We start from the raw sequence: 16,211 nt of genomic DNA on the forward strand, positions 1-16,211 counted from the left end.
CATAGAACCAAATCAATTGTAACTTTCATGGTTTCGTTTATTAAGCGTTGTAGACCTTGGTAATCGCGGTTACTGCAAAGAGAGAGAGCATAATTGAAATTCATTTCTTTATCGACTACAAGATCATTAGAATCCTGCCTCAAGTCTTCCGTGGATACTGAAAACGAAGTTTAACAGCAGCGAGCCCCATTATCCGTTTTCGCACGTTTCGGGCTACAGCCGTTTTCCTGCTCAACAGGTTTGGCCGGCTTGGGACAACATGCTCCTGGCGCCACTTTGTTTGACGCACAATAAGCAAACGGATCCGCCTGTATGTACACGTCATCAACGGGAACTGTGGTTCCAGGCTCTAGCGGTTGGAATTCGAAATGCTTCGAGAAACGCGACGCACTGAGGACACTTGCCACATCAGAGGAAACAAGCTTTGGTGTTTTCTGCAAAACAATGTTCAAATGCAGTGATTAATTCCGCATGAGCTGTATTAATGGGAATCACAAAATGGACTCTTAATCCTGGCGGTAAAAAAAAACGATGATTTTCTCAGTTGGCACGAGGGGATATTCGGGAAAGCAATTCCGTGTGTCCAAACAAGAGTTGGACCTATGACCTCCGGCTGAGTATTTGATATGTTCTACCATTAAGTTTGAACAGACTCGTCCGTTATGGTAGCTACCTCTAAACTCTAAAGCATTTTCTCGAGCAGAAGAACAACAACATCGCTAGGGTAGGAGTCGTAAAGGGTCTTTCAACACTATTTATCATCATTGGTGGACCACGTTTTCTTCACATAATTATGTCCTTTTTTCCGGGGTAAAATTCAAAGACAGAGTTTCCGAAGAACACATCTAAAGGCCATAGAATCCATCGCCGCAAGGAGCACGCGGGATTTTTTTTCTGATTATGCCTGTTTGTGACTCAAAACAATCTCTCACTTCCTGAGCAATAGTTGGAAAAAAAAAAAAAAAAAAAAAAGAAGAAGAAGAAACACGGTTTAGAGAGATCAACATACCGTCAATATATTGTAAACATTAAACTTGAACTCTTCTGGGTTTTCCTCGATAGAGCCTGAGAAAAAGAAACTCGTAACTTAATTCAATAACCGGTACTTGGGAAGAGCACTTTTGTTGATAAGTAACTGTAAGTACCTCATATTTCACTGCATCCACATGTATTTGTCCCTCTCTTAAGCAACGGGTGCAACGATAACCATACAACAAATATTGATTAAGATGATATTTGCATGGTAACCAGGGCCCAGTTGTTCGAAGACCGATTAGCGCTAACCCAGGGTTAAATGTCAATCCAGGTTTCTATATTTCTCTGTTCAAAAGCCCTTTTAAGATAATTTTCCCAATTATTCTTAGAGCATTCAATCACCAAATTGTAAACAAATGAAATTAAAATGAATTTAATTTTAAAGCTTTCAGATCTGCAATTAAATTTCACGGTAATCCTGGGTTATCTTAATCCGCCTTTGAACAACCCGGCCCAGAGATTTTGCCCCACACGGATTTAACCCCACCACCCCCTCCCACAAGCTCACTCACGAAGAACTACTTCACCTTACCGTCGGACTTGAAACTACTTTTAGGTCCTATTATTTTTCGCTGTGAAGTATTTCGTTCTCGTCCCAAGCACGTCGTCGTTTTCCAAAACATTCTTGGAGCCAGGTTAATCCTTCACGAGGAAAGGCAGCGCCTGGCCGTTTCGCCACTAGTTATTTCTTTCATTTAAATACAGATTTAAAAACTCCTGGGAGTACACATTGACTCGAATCTTAAATGGGAATTTCATATCGGTTCTATTCTTAAATCTTGTTATGCGACTCTCAGAACCTTAAGAAAAATAAGTTACTTTACTAATTTTAAACTACGAAAACATTTGGTTAGAAACATTAATTCTGTCTAAAATAAGCTACTGTGACATTGTTTTTTATCCAATACCAAAATTCCTCTCAGCTAGACTACAAAGGCTCCAGTTCGCCATGGCTAGTTTCGTCACTTGTAAATATGTAAACAGAATATCTACCATTCTGAATCTTGGCTGGCTACCTATCCTGAAGCTAAGGGACTACTCGCTACTAAAGACTATTGTTAAAGCACTGTATTCTGATAACTGACCCTCCCATTTAAATTTGCAAGTCGTTAAACCCATTTGGCATCTCCGTTCCAGCGTTGCTCCAAGGCTTTATGTTCCATTTGTACAAGGCACCTTTTAACTTTCAGCAGCCATGATTGTTAACGAATTGCCAGCGAATATAAGGAATTGCACAGATTTTAAAGAATACTGCAGGCTCTGTAAGGCGTTCTTAAAGGCGCGCGCCTTGTCTTCTTGTAAAGATATAGAAACAACCACCACCAACAACCAATATATTCTACATATTTACTTTCATGTATAGTTTTTATTACAATTTTAGTTAGTCATTATAATTTAGTTCTAATATTAAATATTAGTATCGTAGGCCTTCACAGATGAAGAGCCACACCTTTTATGTGGATATACTGTGAATAAACCGTTATTATTATTATTATTATTAATTCAAATTCAACACTTCTAAATATTTTCTTTTACTCAGACTTGGAACGACAAGAATTGCGATGGAAATAATTTTTTATTTGTGGCACAAAAGACTTCGACTTTAGAAACTAAAATAACTTCCTTCTTTGTTTCTCCCCTTTATCCAACCACGCCTCGCACATTCTGACCCGCTCTAATCGCTATTTACCTCACCTTTGTATGTCACTCTAGATGCATCTGTCTTACAGCTTTCAGGGACTTTGAACAAACGATAAGTGGCTGAGACAAACTGTGCATCACCTGAATTGGAACAAGAGAAAATAACTATATCAGATCCAGACCATAATTGTCAGGTGTACTTTAGGTGACTATTCTGTGTATTTCAGCTTATCTACTGGTTTGGTCAGGCAATAGTCATGAACTGTGTGTTGTAGCGGGGAAGCTCTGCTGTTTTAATGGCTCAACGTCAGTAAAGATATCAATTTTGAAAAAATGACTCATACCTAGTGGTTCTCTGAGGTGTTCTCCAACTACAAACGGTCTGGCAGTCACTAAATGTGGTCCAGAGAATCCCACTTCTTTGCTCAGTTCGACTAGCTCTTTCCAGTGTAACGCCCCTGAAACACATTCACCTGACGGAATAAAAAATAGATGGAGTATCTGGCTTAACATAGCAAAGTATCATGTTAAGACTTCTAACCACTAACCGTCACACAAGGAATATTTCATACACGTTTTCACGTCAAAAGATTCTTTAACAAATCATTACATATTAAGTTCTCTACCAACAATGGTGTCCTTGAGAAATGTAGAAGATTTATTACTTAAAAACCACCATTCTTACAGGAAAATTAAATCTCACCCTGAGATATAAAAAGGCCTCTTTCCTTTGCATCCAATATGAAAGTCCCAACCTCAGGAAACTAGATTTCCTGCTCTTTAATGTCATCATTTACAACAAAGCAGATAAACCAAAAAGGTAATATGAAGGTTTTTACCAAAAGTCCCATGATATTTTTGTAATGAATAGATGGTGAGAAATTTTCCCTCTACTACTTTTCTTCATACAACAATATATAAGTAGAAAGGACTGAACAGAGATAAATCACTTACCCCAAAGCACTTCGTCTTTTCTGGCTTCCTCAGATAGTTTCGTGTCTGTGTAAACATCACTGAAGTACATCTCACCTCCATCCTAAAACAGATCACATGGGACCTTGTCATCAATAATTTTCATTAACATCTTCAATATTTGAGCTTTAGAAGTTGTAGACAGTGTAAAGTTAATGGGTCTCAATATTTCCAGTGATTTGACCTGGAATATTCATATTAATGAAATTCTTAAGAAGGCCTCTACGACACTACATTTTTTGGTGCAACTTAAGAGAGCTAAGGTTACTTGCATTGATTTGGGGCTCTTCTACTCTAGTTGTATGAGATCAATTATGGACTATGCAGTTCCGGCCTTTCCCTTCAGTTTGCCTAAGATTGGAATGTATACAGAAGGGAGCAATGTCCATTTTCAGTGTTAGCTATCACGAGGCTCTTGTTATTATGAACTTTAAGGGATTAGCAATCCCCCATGATGAAATATGAGTCACTTTTTCACACAATTGTAAATGACAACAATCACTGCCTTTATAAGTTATTACCTGCACCACATGAATCTACTTATTCATTAAGGCATGCGTGACCTTTAAATATGCCGTGTTTTAAAACTGACCATTTTAAGACAGCTTTTCTCAGTTGCCTTAAAGCAAGTAACTAATAGGTTAAAGTTTACAAATTTCGTATTTCGATAACCTTTTTTTAGCATCTCATCTCCTGTTTGCTTTTTTATTCTTTTAATTAAGATAGATTAGTCAATGATTTTGACCTATATTTTAATTTTTGTAACGTAAATACACAATTCAGTTTTTCAAACTGCCAATTGTACTTATGAATTAATAAACTTCAAACTTCAAACTTCGAACTTCATTTAACATGAACCCTTTGACCCCTTAGGGTGACTGGCTTTTCATTTCTCCTCACACTATCACCGCTGAATCAAACATTAACGTCACAAGAATAAAGGAAATGATCATCAACTACACAATCTCTTGATTGATAAACAAATTCTCCTTGTCAGCACCTTAGGAATGTATAGTGAACAGTGTGCAGAATTATGATACGGGTGATAGGGTATAAGAGGTTAACTTGTTTAGAGCATCATCTCACCTTGAGAACTCTGTAAGCTTCTTTGAGAACAACACTCTTGTCTGCAGTTAAGTTTACAACGCAGTTTGAACTTCAAATGAGAAAAGCAAAATGATAATGTGTGATGAGTATAGCTGCCACATAATCATTATGTTTCATGATTTCAAGTCTTCAACCAGATTACATGCTCATACTAAATGTGATTTTTATTATGGACACTTTCATCAATTCTCTTTTTTAGGTTTTAATTTCCAAGTATGTGTATATGAAAAGCAATTCCAAAAACAAGTTCCTATCATAATTTATGATTGTACCACAATGAACACTATATCTTATCAACCAAGTGTGAGGGCCGTACTGGGAGAATATCGGCCCCAGGTCTTGACAGTATGGACCAAGCGCATACAAAAAAGACCGAGGGCTGATATTCTTCCAGTGCGGTCCCGAGCAAGCTTGGTTAATAAGAGATTTATTATACGACTGAAGTTCGAAGGGATACAAGAGCGGTATCATTCGGGACCATTTGGGACAATGCCCGGTCCAATACTGAGAGAATATTGACTGGCAATAGAGCGTTTTGATTTGTTGATTTTAGTTATTGGCCCTGTGACTGCCCAAGTTGTGTAATAAACACAGAATAATGATATTTTGTTCTTACATTATAATGTCCAGAGAGCTGTCCTGTATTCCTACATCAGATAGATGTTCCATCTCTCCAAGTTTAAAATCAGTGTTTGGTTTTGAATATCCAAACTGTTCAGCATGATATTCTACATACTTGTTAGCAACATCCACCTAAATGCAAAGAGAACATAATGAAAAATATGTTAACGTATCAATTGATATAGATTTTCTACTGGTTGCAACTAAAATATAATTTGATATGTGGAATTTGGAGCAATCTGGAATATTCACGATGAACCTTTGCTAATATACCGCAAAAACCCACAAAAAAGCTGCACCTTCTTTTCCAAAAATTGTTGCTAAAAATTGGTGGTGTGGCTTATCTGTGGGAACAATTGAAAAAGGTGTAATGAATGTCGATGCCAAATTCCAGTTTTCCATTTTCACATCCAATCTAATCCCTGGTTACTAAGCTTCAAATGTTCTGCTCATGTTTTTGTTGTAATTTAATGCAAAAATCTATTGAAAAACTGTGTTGAATGAAGAAATTCCTGTCAACAAACACCAGAAAAAGATCAATCGTATGTCAAAGTTGGTAGAAACCATGTTCATTATATTAACAGGGCTTGACACTAACTTTTCAACTTACTAGCCAAGTGGCTAGTGACAACATACAGTAGATGTTACAACAATTTCAGTTTGTTTACTACCCAAACTGGCTAGTGAGAATCGAAAACTACTAGCCAAAACTGAATTTCTACTAGTCTGTGGCTAGTTGGCTACTACTAGCATCGAGCCCTGATTAAAGCGCTAAAATTGTGGGTAAGACTTTGAACTATTTTCTGCTGCAATGTTAATAGTAAGTTTATGTTTGATGAACTGTGGATGAAGAAGACTTCTCGAAATTCAACTTTGGATTTCTTTTGATTTCCTTCAAAACTTTTTTTTCCAAAATTTGAGCTGCTAAATTCAGGATGCGGCTTATCTACAGGTGCAGTCTATACTTGATAAAGTCTGTACTTGAACCTATTGGCACACCCAGCCAGAGCTTCTCCCAGTTCCATCTGGCATGAAGCAACTAGGAGTACCCTTTTACTCCCCCCCCCCCCCCCAGGATGGATGCTCATCCATCCCAAGGTTACCCCCACCCAACATTTGATCAGGCTTCCCTGACAATTTGTTAGTACCCATTTACACTCCTGGGTGCAGAAAGGCACTGCGAAAGTGAAGTCCAGTGCACTGAGCATTAGGCCACTGCATCTTACAGTGGAGATCCTACCAAGATACAGTAAGTAAGAGCATGCAAAATAGACAAATCTAACCCCTTAGCACCAGTCAAATACATTGAAGCAAAATTTGTAAAATGAAATACGATCAGATGATAATAATGTAGGAAATACAATTATAGCAGTTTTCCAATAGGTTAGGTTTAGAGAACAACTAGGGATGATTTAGGCTGATCCTGACAAAGTTATAACCTGAATTTGTTTCCTCTCCTTTTGATGATATTTCAAGACAACAATAATGAACCACAAAATGCAACAATGAAATAAATGTAGATTTATAAAGTAATATTTTTTTTATAAAAATGCTTCACTTTTTGCCATTGAAAATAATTATGAAGAATAGAGTTCAAACTCTTAAGAACAGGTCTTAACATACAGCTTTTCTGTGAGTGTTTACGGTATTGACTTCAGTTCATACAATTCATTATGAAACGTAGGTTTTAGCTGTACAACACACACTGTATGGTGGACTATACTGCATACCTGTTCTTTGGTCATGTCTACTCCAGTAACATGGCCATGTTCACCAACCAGTTTACTGAGTACAAAACAATCTTGACCGGATCCACTTCCAAGATCCAGGATCTTCATGCCATCAAGGGCTTCTGGAGCCACTAAACCACACCCATAAAACCTAAAATAAAACAAGGATTAAAAATCTTTCTTACCATTTTTGGTTGGGGTTAGAATTTCATAACATTTTGTAATAAATGTTATGAAATTAGACCCCAACCAAAGATGTAATAAATGTTATGAACTTAGACCCCAACCAAGATGTAATAAATTTCCAAACAAATTTAAAAATTCCCAAGCACAAGACTGTACAATTGCAGTGTTTTTAGTGTTCACAAATATCGATCTTTATGCAAACCCTTGAAAATGTGCTATTTCCAGCTTTAACCTTTTCAATCTATTTACCAATATAAATCGTGTGAAGTTTTTTTGGAGAATTTGGTATTAGATAACTAATAATCCCCTATTTAATATTTTTTCTTTTAAATACACGTAAGTACTGGGAATAAACCTCCTAAAACACAAAATCAGATCACTTCATATTAAGTTTTGACTTATAGTCCTCAAAATATGTACCACCAAGTTAGACCACTTGATGTACCAATGCTTTTTATTTTGGACATCAAACCTTCATTGAACACACAGAGCGACTCAATTTCTTGAAACTTTTTACTGAACACTTGCTTTTTTAACCTAACACTTAATTGTTATTTTACCATAGGCAAAAATAAAAACATTCTCTCCATTGTTTTTATTACTTTATATGTTTCCACTTGTCATTTTTATTAGCAATTTTGAAATGTCATAAAATGTTTTTATAGTTTTAAATTTTTCTTTATTTTAAGATTTTAGAAGTTCCATGTACTTTAATAACATTCTATTGTTGAACTTTGGCAATCAAATGACTTCAAGTTTCCTCTGAACAAATGATGAGGGTCATGTGTCTACTGAGTCATGCCATGTAATGTAAAACATTTCATAATATATGGTTGGCTTACAATGGACTGAGTAGCATATATCTTTGATTTCCCCTGTGGTAATCAACTGGTAGACAAAGTATTGTTTAAGTGTATTTCATGAGGTTTAATTACACAATGTTGCCTTGTGTAAAATTGTTTAATAGCTGCAACTTAATCACTTTACAATCAAATCAAATCTTCACAATACACGTGAGCCAGAAACAAACATCTAATATGTCAGCAAAAGATATTGAGTAACTGATCGTGATCTAAGAAAATCGCAAACCAAACTCCATATCATCTTTCAGCGATAGAAAAAGTTCAAACCCAAGTTTATAGACACTAATCATATAAATACAGGGTAGAAGAGAACAGAGCTACATACATGTATTTCAAGTACCACTTACGACACTGATTGAGCATGTGTCTACAATCAACTCATTAAGCTTTATAGCTTATTTGCGTCCAGAAAGACTAATAGATCAATAATAAGATGTGTAGAGTCACCATATGTCTATAAAATACAACAAAAGGAGAAATAGCTGTTCTTACTCTGTAACTCAGATAAGAGTATGGCCTCAATAGGCAGACACCCGTTAAGCTTATCGATGTCATTTGTACAATACACTCTTGGGCGCTAGTAATTATCAGCCTGAATAAGTAGATCTACATATCCAGAGATTGGAAACAGACCTCCTTTTTCCGTAAATTAACTCTAAAACGAACCATAAAGAAGATCCATGGCGTTTGATGCCGCAGTCCATGTTGCACTGACGCCATTATTGAACCAGTTGTAACCTTAGAAAATTTAATTGTTCAACATGGCGGACAGTTACGGACCAGCGTAGCGTGAATGTCCCGACTTCAAATAAAAAACCTTTAATAACGTCGCCGAAAAAAAAAAATTTCTACGAATTTGATCGATAGCACGGCTCCCTGCTATGGATTAGCTTACAAAGTTAAATAGCGCGATTCTCTTACTTGCTAGCTACTTCATCATGGATAAGCTTCAATGCGCTCTTCACGGCGGGAGTCATCTGTTTATCACCAAGCTTGCACGCGTTCGTCTGAAGATCATCCGAAGTCTTAAGTTTTTTACCATAGTAAGCCTTGACACCTTCTTTGACTTTCTCTGCACTTTCAGAGCTCATTTTTGGCACAACTGATCCAATACTTCTTTCTACGGTCAGCATTAGATTCCATCCACCAAAACCACCTCGGTCGAGAGGGACTGAGATGGAATGATGGACACCTCATGACGTATTATACGTATACATAGTTATGAAGCTAAGAAAACATGCCTATTCATCCCGATGACCTGAGTGGACTGTTTGTTTGGAAAATTGCGTCAAAACTTTACACCCGAGAAATGGTAAGTACTAATTTATTGTTTGATGGTAGTATTACAAAACGTTTCGCGCAATTTTAGGCAGATACTTCCGATATTTGAAAGGTGCCAAGGTATTTGGTAGTTTTGGTGGATGTCGGGCGTGGACATCCACCAAAACAGTTATCAAAACCAACAACAGTACTTTTTGAATTTTATCAATGGCCAATGTTAGACCTTCAAGGAAGCAAAAGAATTATATTCCCCAAAACACTAGCAGTTTACGTTCTGGCTAATTATTTCTTATAATGCACAATTGCTGACCAAACGTTCATAATGAAATCATAAGACATGAAATTAGATTAAAGTGGTTTTGGTGGATGTTTCTCTCTCCATCCACCAAAACCACCATCATAACAATTTCTGTTACTTCCATTAGAGAGGAATGGTTTGACCTGCTACGGGAGTAATGAACCACAATTTATTTCTTTGTACATAGATATTTTTGCAAAGTTCTTAAGTCAGCAGCTTTTATTATTAAAACCATAATCATCACATGGTGTTCCATGTAGAATACAAAAGGTTTTGGTGTGGCAATCATGTACTCTTGAAATATGATAAGAGAGAGTTTTTAACTGATTTAACAGATGTTTGCAACAAAATTCCATATCCAGAAGTTTCTTCCTCTACTTCCTCTAAAATCATTACCTTTGAATACTACAAATCAGCACGTCAGTAATTGTTATCAGGGGTCTGAATATCTTACAAATCTTTCACATTAATTACAAGTAACCTATTTCACATGGATGATTAATTATACACTCAAGATGTAGAATAGTAATAGGTTAATATTTGTAGTGCACAAATTCCATTTACATATGATCAAATGCGCATTACAATTATAGAGTATAAAAATTACATCAGATAATGAATTACAGTAAGACCCTTATCAAATTTACAAAACTAATAAAAACCTTATCTAAATTGTAAAAAACTATTAAACCATGCACAATTCAATCCTAATTAAAGGCTAAATTAAAAAGGTGAGTCTTAAGTAAAATTTTAAATTTACTAAAATCAGTCTCGTTACGCACTTTATAAGGAAGACTGTTCCAAAGTTTAGGTGCTACACACATATAAGCATGATCACCTAATGTTTTCTTTGTTATGGCATTTGGTGCTTGCAGCATGAGATCCTTATCGCTAGATCTTAAGTTGTATGGTCCATTCTGCTGCAACTTAACAAGATCTTGTAAATAGATTGGACCATGTCCATTAATTGCTTTGAAAGTGATCATGATAAATTTGAACTGTATTCTAAACTGAACAGGTAACCAGTGCAGTTCTCATAGAACTGGTGTGATGTGACACATCTTTGGGATATTAAAAATAATCCTTGCTGTCGAATTTTGAAGGCGTTGGAGCTTAGATAATTCTCTAGCTGGTAAACCATATAAAATACTTTTACAGTAATCTATCCGTCCAATTACTAAGGCCTGTATCAATGTTTGTGATGCTTTCTCATCTAAGCATCATTAGCTTACATTTTACAAATTATTTCCCCTTTTAATTTATGGATAGACAGTGAGAGGCCTTTGCCACTTTGGTAAATAAAATCATAATATACCATGTATTTTGTGATAAATTATTTACCACAACATAGGACAGTTGTTGCTGAATGTTTTTTGTTTGATTGTTTGTTTTTTTTGCATACAACATCCAAAACAATGGAGGGGATAAATTTAAATGGAAAATGTTATTAGTGGTTGAAATTATAGAAGATTGGAAGATCAAATTAACTTTATTACCCAAATTAACTTTGATTTCTTGCTTATGCCAGGCTCCTAATATTCAAAAGCATTATTATTTTTGTGTTCTTTTGTGTAACATAACTTGAAAAATAAACACAGGGAAAGGCAAACTCAAAGGAATAAACTTGAAGCTAAAGCAAAGTTTAATTTGAGCCATAGCTGATTGAAATACTGAGGACTTAACCCATTTGGTAAAGTTCATGTTTTTGTCAGCCAGCTTGTCACAAGTCTTCCCCCTCTCCTCCAAAAGTCTCTATAAACAAATGTTACTATGTGGTCCTGCCATGATGATAAGTATATTACAGCTCCTCAATTTCCTTCTCTCAAAACAAAGTAACTCTGAATTTAATAATGTAATGGACTTGATAAAACTCTAACAATAACTGACTGCTACTTGTAACATTAATTTCTTGATATTTAAACCAAACTGTTTTGAAGTTTTAATATTCTGTGATCTTTACATTTTTGGCATTGCCATTTCCTCTTTGAGTTGATTGCCCACTCTTGTTCTCCCCCCTCTTGAGTGAGACTTGCTTCCTCATCCAACTCATCTATAACAATAACGACAACAAAAGAAAGCGGTATGGTAAAATCAAGGGATGTCTCGTCAAGGCGGGGCAAAGCTCACAGATATACCATAAACAATACGCTATAAATAAGAACCCTAATGCTTCATTTTACAGTGATCACCTTCTTCTTTTTCATTTTCAGACCAAACTGGAACCTCCATAGGCGTGTTTACTTGTTCTGAGTAGGGACAAAAGAAAAAGGAATCAGCGTTGTACACTTTTCTCCACTTCTCTGTCTTTATGTGGACATTTTCCGGGTCAATTCTTGAAATGCGGTTTTTAACCGTAGCTCGATACACGTGCGTGCGCAGGTCAGATACATGTGCAGGTCAGATGTCCTAGGGAAGTATCGTCGGTTTGTGTCTTGTGCTGATCATCTCGAAACAAGACCTCTTTCACAAAGATTTTCAAATGCCGTCTCTTTTCATATATTACCTTAACTCCCCCCGCAACGAGCTCGTGGATCCTCTCGATGATCTTCTCATCAAGGGGTTGAGATATTCCAGCGACCTATAGAAATAAAAAACTCGAACTTTGAAAGTGCTTGCTATTTCAAGTGGGGACGCCCCAGTAATACACACCTATACGTTATTTACTCCTTTGCCATTTTTTTGTACTGTGTGAATGTTAGAAATTGTACTTTAACAACAACAAAGAAAACGAAATCATGGCAAAAAATGTACAGCCACTTTTATGTCACACCTTGACCGGCTTGCCCGCCGCGTACTTTTTTTCATTCACCGTTGCATTAATTCGTGTTGAACCCTAAGTTACCTCGCCAACGAAGTGATTCTGATGGTCTGTAATGAGAGTTAGTTCAATGTAAATCCTTCTTTCGTACCTAGCGATCCCTTGTAAAGCTTTTGGCAAATTTCTACACGCAGTCTCCCATCTCTTTTTGCTGTCTTCTTGAATCTGAAAGACTAAAAGTCATACATTTGAAAGAAAAAAATGGATGCCTTGTAAACTGAATGCCTCTGATGCAGTGCACAAATAAGCTCTTTCCGCTGCTTCAACTCAACTTTTCTGTCAGATTTTAAAATTGATTCATGGCGTTTATGTGGATGAAAAGACAACTTGGTGCTGGCAGTGTGTTAGCTTTGTTTGACCACACTGACTTCCAGACACAGAGAAAAAACATCAGGAAGCTCGAAGTGTCTTGAATAATCAAAAACGAGACCACCCAGTTTCGTTCCAGTCAATAAGCCGGTGATTATGTAGCATGAATTTTGGACAGTGATAACGCTTATCGGATTTATTAAACCGAATTCGTTCTGTCAATACATGAGTGGAACAATACATGCTCTACAAAAAATAAAATTTCTCGCATTTTTATCTGTACTTTGCAGTCAAACTTCCGCGTGTCTTGAACGAGAAATCTTCTTTTCTTGAACACGAAATCTTTGACAAGCCTTCTGTAAAAGACAAGTATATCAGCGTAAGATGAGTGACAGTGCATTTCTCAAGCTGTATATTTTTTGGAATGTGAAGAAACAGAAGTGTCATTGCGTGATGCCTTGAAAGATAGGGAGCCGACATACGACAGCTTGATAGAAATAAAAAAGCGTAGAATTGCGTTTATTTTCTCTTTTGTCAGCAGCATACGTCAGTGAAAGGTTTTTATAATCGGTAAGTTCGAAACCATCTTCAATTTAGCCGAGATTGAAGTGTTATCGCGTTTGTCATAAAAGTATTCTGAGATCAATGTCATATGACCCAGTGATCAATGTGTATCTGACCTTTCGGGTTCACAAGCCATAAGTGACAATAGTAACACTATTGTCGCGGATGAGAAAAATATGTGTATGTACAGTGCAATATTTCATTTACTTCTTCTGCGTCTTTTCGTTTCCTTTTCTCTCCAGCTTTTCTATCTTTGCCGTGCTGACAATCGAACACTTTCCTTCCCAAAATTATGAAAGACCCACCATTAAAAGGAATTTTTTGTACCTTTAACGTCTGGTGGATCTTCCCAGAGTATTTTGTGACTTCTGTTCGAGTGATCTGTTGTTAAATTGTGATGGAAGATAGGATCAGTAGAGCAAGGAAGAGAGTGATACAAGCTAGCACGACGTAACGCTTTCAAATATATATGGGCATACCAGTGTTTCCGAAACCTTTGTCAGCCTTAAAGCAAGAAAACTTCGTCGTCGATCCTGTTTCGAATTCCGCAATGAGTTTATACGCCTCATCAACAGAATTTACGTATCCAAAATTATCCGCATCTCTACCATCAGGCACGCTTTAAAATTCCCGCCATATTGTTTCTGTTTGTTCTTCGGGTGTTCGGCTATGTCTTCGCGCGGATTTCCGAGAATCTTCGGTTATGATTTGCAAGTTGTTAAGTATTCCACCTCAGTCCCTCTCGACCGAGGTGGTTTTGGTGGATGGAATCTAATGCTGACCCCTTTTTACGGTTGTGGGCTTGGTGGCCAAGCCTTTGAACAGGAGTGAGGCTAAGGGTGACCCTGTCCCTGTTGTGGTAGAGACCTGTATCTAGTTAGCATGATATGTGATAACAAAGAAATTTGCATTTGAAAAGCAGCTACTCTATCATAACAAGATCACCCTTAGCCTCACTCCTGTTCGAAGGCTTGGCCACCAAGCCCACAACTGTAAAAAGGACTATTGTGAACAGAAAGTATTCCAAACGAGGGGTTCGCTCCTCAAAATTTTTACCTAGGTTTCCTTTCCAGATCCTCAGTGGATACTTCTGAACCGAGGCTGTAGTCTAACCGGTATCACCCCACCTTCACCACGTGGCTTTCTTTTTACTATCTTCATTATCTTCCGTCAAATTATGAACTTGCAAATTAGTGGAAGAAAAAAAATCAGACGAAACGTCCATAAAGCAGACGATTTTCTGCTCCGCCATAAGATATATGTCAAGTAACCAGTGTATAAAAAACTCATTCTGATTAGTGCAGGAGAGTCCATTTTACCGCCATAACACTCTACATCAAAAGAACCATTACAGCGCAACACACCTACGCAATATACATAAAAAAAAGGGCGCCAAAAAAAAATCTTGTGTTTGAACGGCCACGTACAGTCATGGCGCATATGAATAAGGACGACACACACTGACTGTCTTTATGAATCAGATAATCAAATAGGAAAAGATCAGAATGCAATTTACTTCTGACATTTAAGTCGTGATTAAAAACTACCAAGATCGTTCACCCTGAAGTTCTAGTCGATATTAGAGTACTTCTCAGTACTGATCTTCAGTTTTTGCAGCGTCCAGTTCTTGTAGCGCCTGACTTTGGACGGTTTCCGAGTTTCGGCGGGAGCTCGATTAATGATATCTCATGGACGCCCTTAACTGTGTAGCAATTCAGTGCAAGGGCCTTTTCACTTAGTTCAACTAAAGTTCTTTTTAATGGTAAATGAACTGATTTATGAGTTGAGCGCAATTTGGTTGGAAATCATATGCGCGAGTTCAATTAGAAACCACAAGTATCTTTTCAGACCAAAATTTCACGAAGGAAATCCCAACATTGAACCGCCAAAATACAGGATTTTAGTTGTCAAATTTCTTTTCATCCAGCACTGGGTTGGTGTTTTGTAAAAAAGTGCAGCCAGGAATAATACTCAAAATTCGCCATGCAAAGTCTTCTCTATCTTTCATTTTCCTGCAATTCGATTCGTCACTGACAACGCGGCCTTGAAATCTGATTGTTGTTTTGTCTTAGTGCTGCTCCCTCATTAACTGGGGAAAAGATGCGATTTAGAGCAAAAATAGAGCGATTCCTAATCAAATCGCACTACAGTGAGCCAATCAGATTGCAAGGATCACCAGTGATTTCTAAATGGATGTAAGAAAAGTCAAAATTTGCAAGCTAACAAAGGATTTAAGATCAAGAAAACATCTTCAGTCTATTTTGGTGGATTTCGACGAGAAAGAAAACAAGGCAATGTCAGTCTTCTTCATAAAGTCATGTTAGAAAATGATGTTGAGATATGATGGGCCAAACTGACCCCATCTATGCCTGTAGAGGCACTCATGAAGAGCTTTGCCCACCAAAAAAATCCATGCAAATTAGGCTAAGCCGGATCTGAGATCCAACCACGCGCGTCATTTCATCGATTCATAATATCTCTTTCGGTGGCTGGAAGCAAGGCTTTTTTGAGTAACACTTGAAAAAACTTGATAGGTAGAAAGTCTCGAGCGTATAGAACAATTTGATATATGATTTGTAAGAAAATCATGCAATTTAAAATGACGTCGACTTAAAACGTTCCTCGAGTCCTTGCTTCCAAAGTCACGATTTACATCCTCGAGTAACGGGCTTTGTGCATGTTTTTATCCATACCTTTTTTTACCTTCGATGAATGTCTTTTTAATTCCTCCAATTTAAAGGGGATAATTTGTACACCAAAATTATGCAAAAAATATAGGTCACCGT

The 16,211-nt window shown here is 37.0% G+C and overlaps 1 protein-coding gene and 2 long non-coding RNA genes across 3 annotated transcripts; 1 reads left to right on the top strand and 2 right to left on the bottom strand.

Moving 5' to 3' along the window:
* Positions 1-16: 16 nt before the first annotated feature.
* Positions 17-9,288, bottom strand: LOC111329977 (arsenite methyltransferase). Its single transcript, XM_022934753.2, has 9 exons — positions 9,077-9,288; positions 7,107-7,257; positions 5,372-5,508; positions 4,735-4,804; positions 3,631-3,712; positions 3,021-3,149; positions 2,731-2,817; positions 1,010-1,065; positions 17-434 (listed from the first exon to the last, which is right to left on the bottom strand). Exons 1-9 carry the CDS (start codon positions 9,286-9,288, stop codon positions 171-173), a joined length of 1,188 nt encoding a protein of 395 aa, XP_022790488.1. The 3' UTR covers positions 17-170.
* Positions 9,289-9,326: 38 nt separating this feature from the next.
* On the top strand, positions 9,327-12,342 carry LOC111329979 (uncharacterized). Its single transcript, XR_002694761.2, has 2 exons — positions 9,327-9,467; positions 11,945-12,342. It is a non-coding gene; the product is annotated as an uncharacterized LOC111329979 (long non-coding RNA).
* On the bottom strand, positions 9,963-12,051 carry LOC111329980 (uncharacterized). The gene is made up of 2 exons (XR_002694762.2): positions 11,924-12,051; positions 9,963-11,784 (listed from the first exon to the last, which is right to left on the bottom strand). It is a non-coding gene; the product is annotated as an uncharacterized LOC111329980 (long non-coding RNA).
* Positions 12,343-16,211: the final 3,869 nt, after the last annotated feature.

Source organism: Stylophora pistillata, chromosome 1 (assembly GCF_964205215.1).
Source record: "Stylophora pistillata chromosome 1, jaStyPist1.2, whole genome shotgun sequence".
NCBI lineage: Eukaryota > Metazoa > Cnidaria > Anthozoa > Scleractinia > Pocilloporidae > Stylophora > Stylophora pistillata.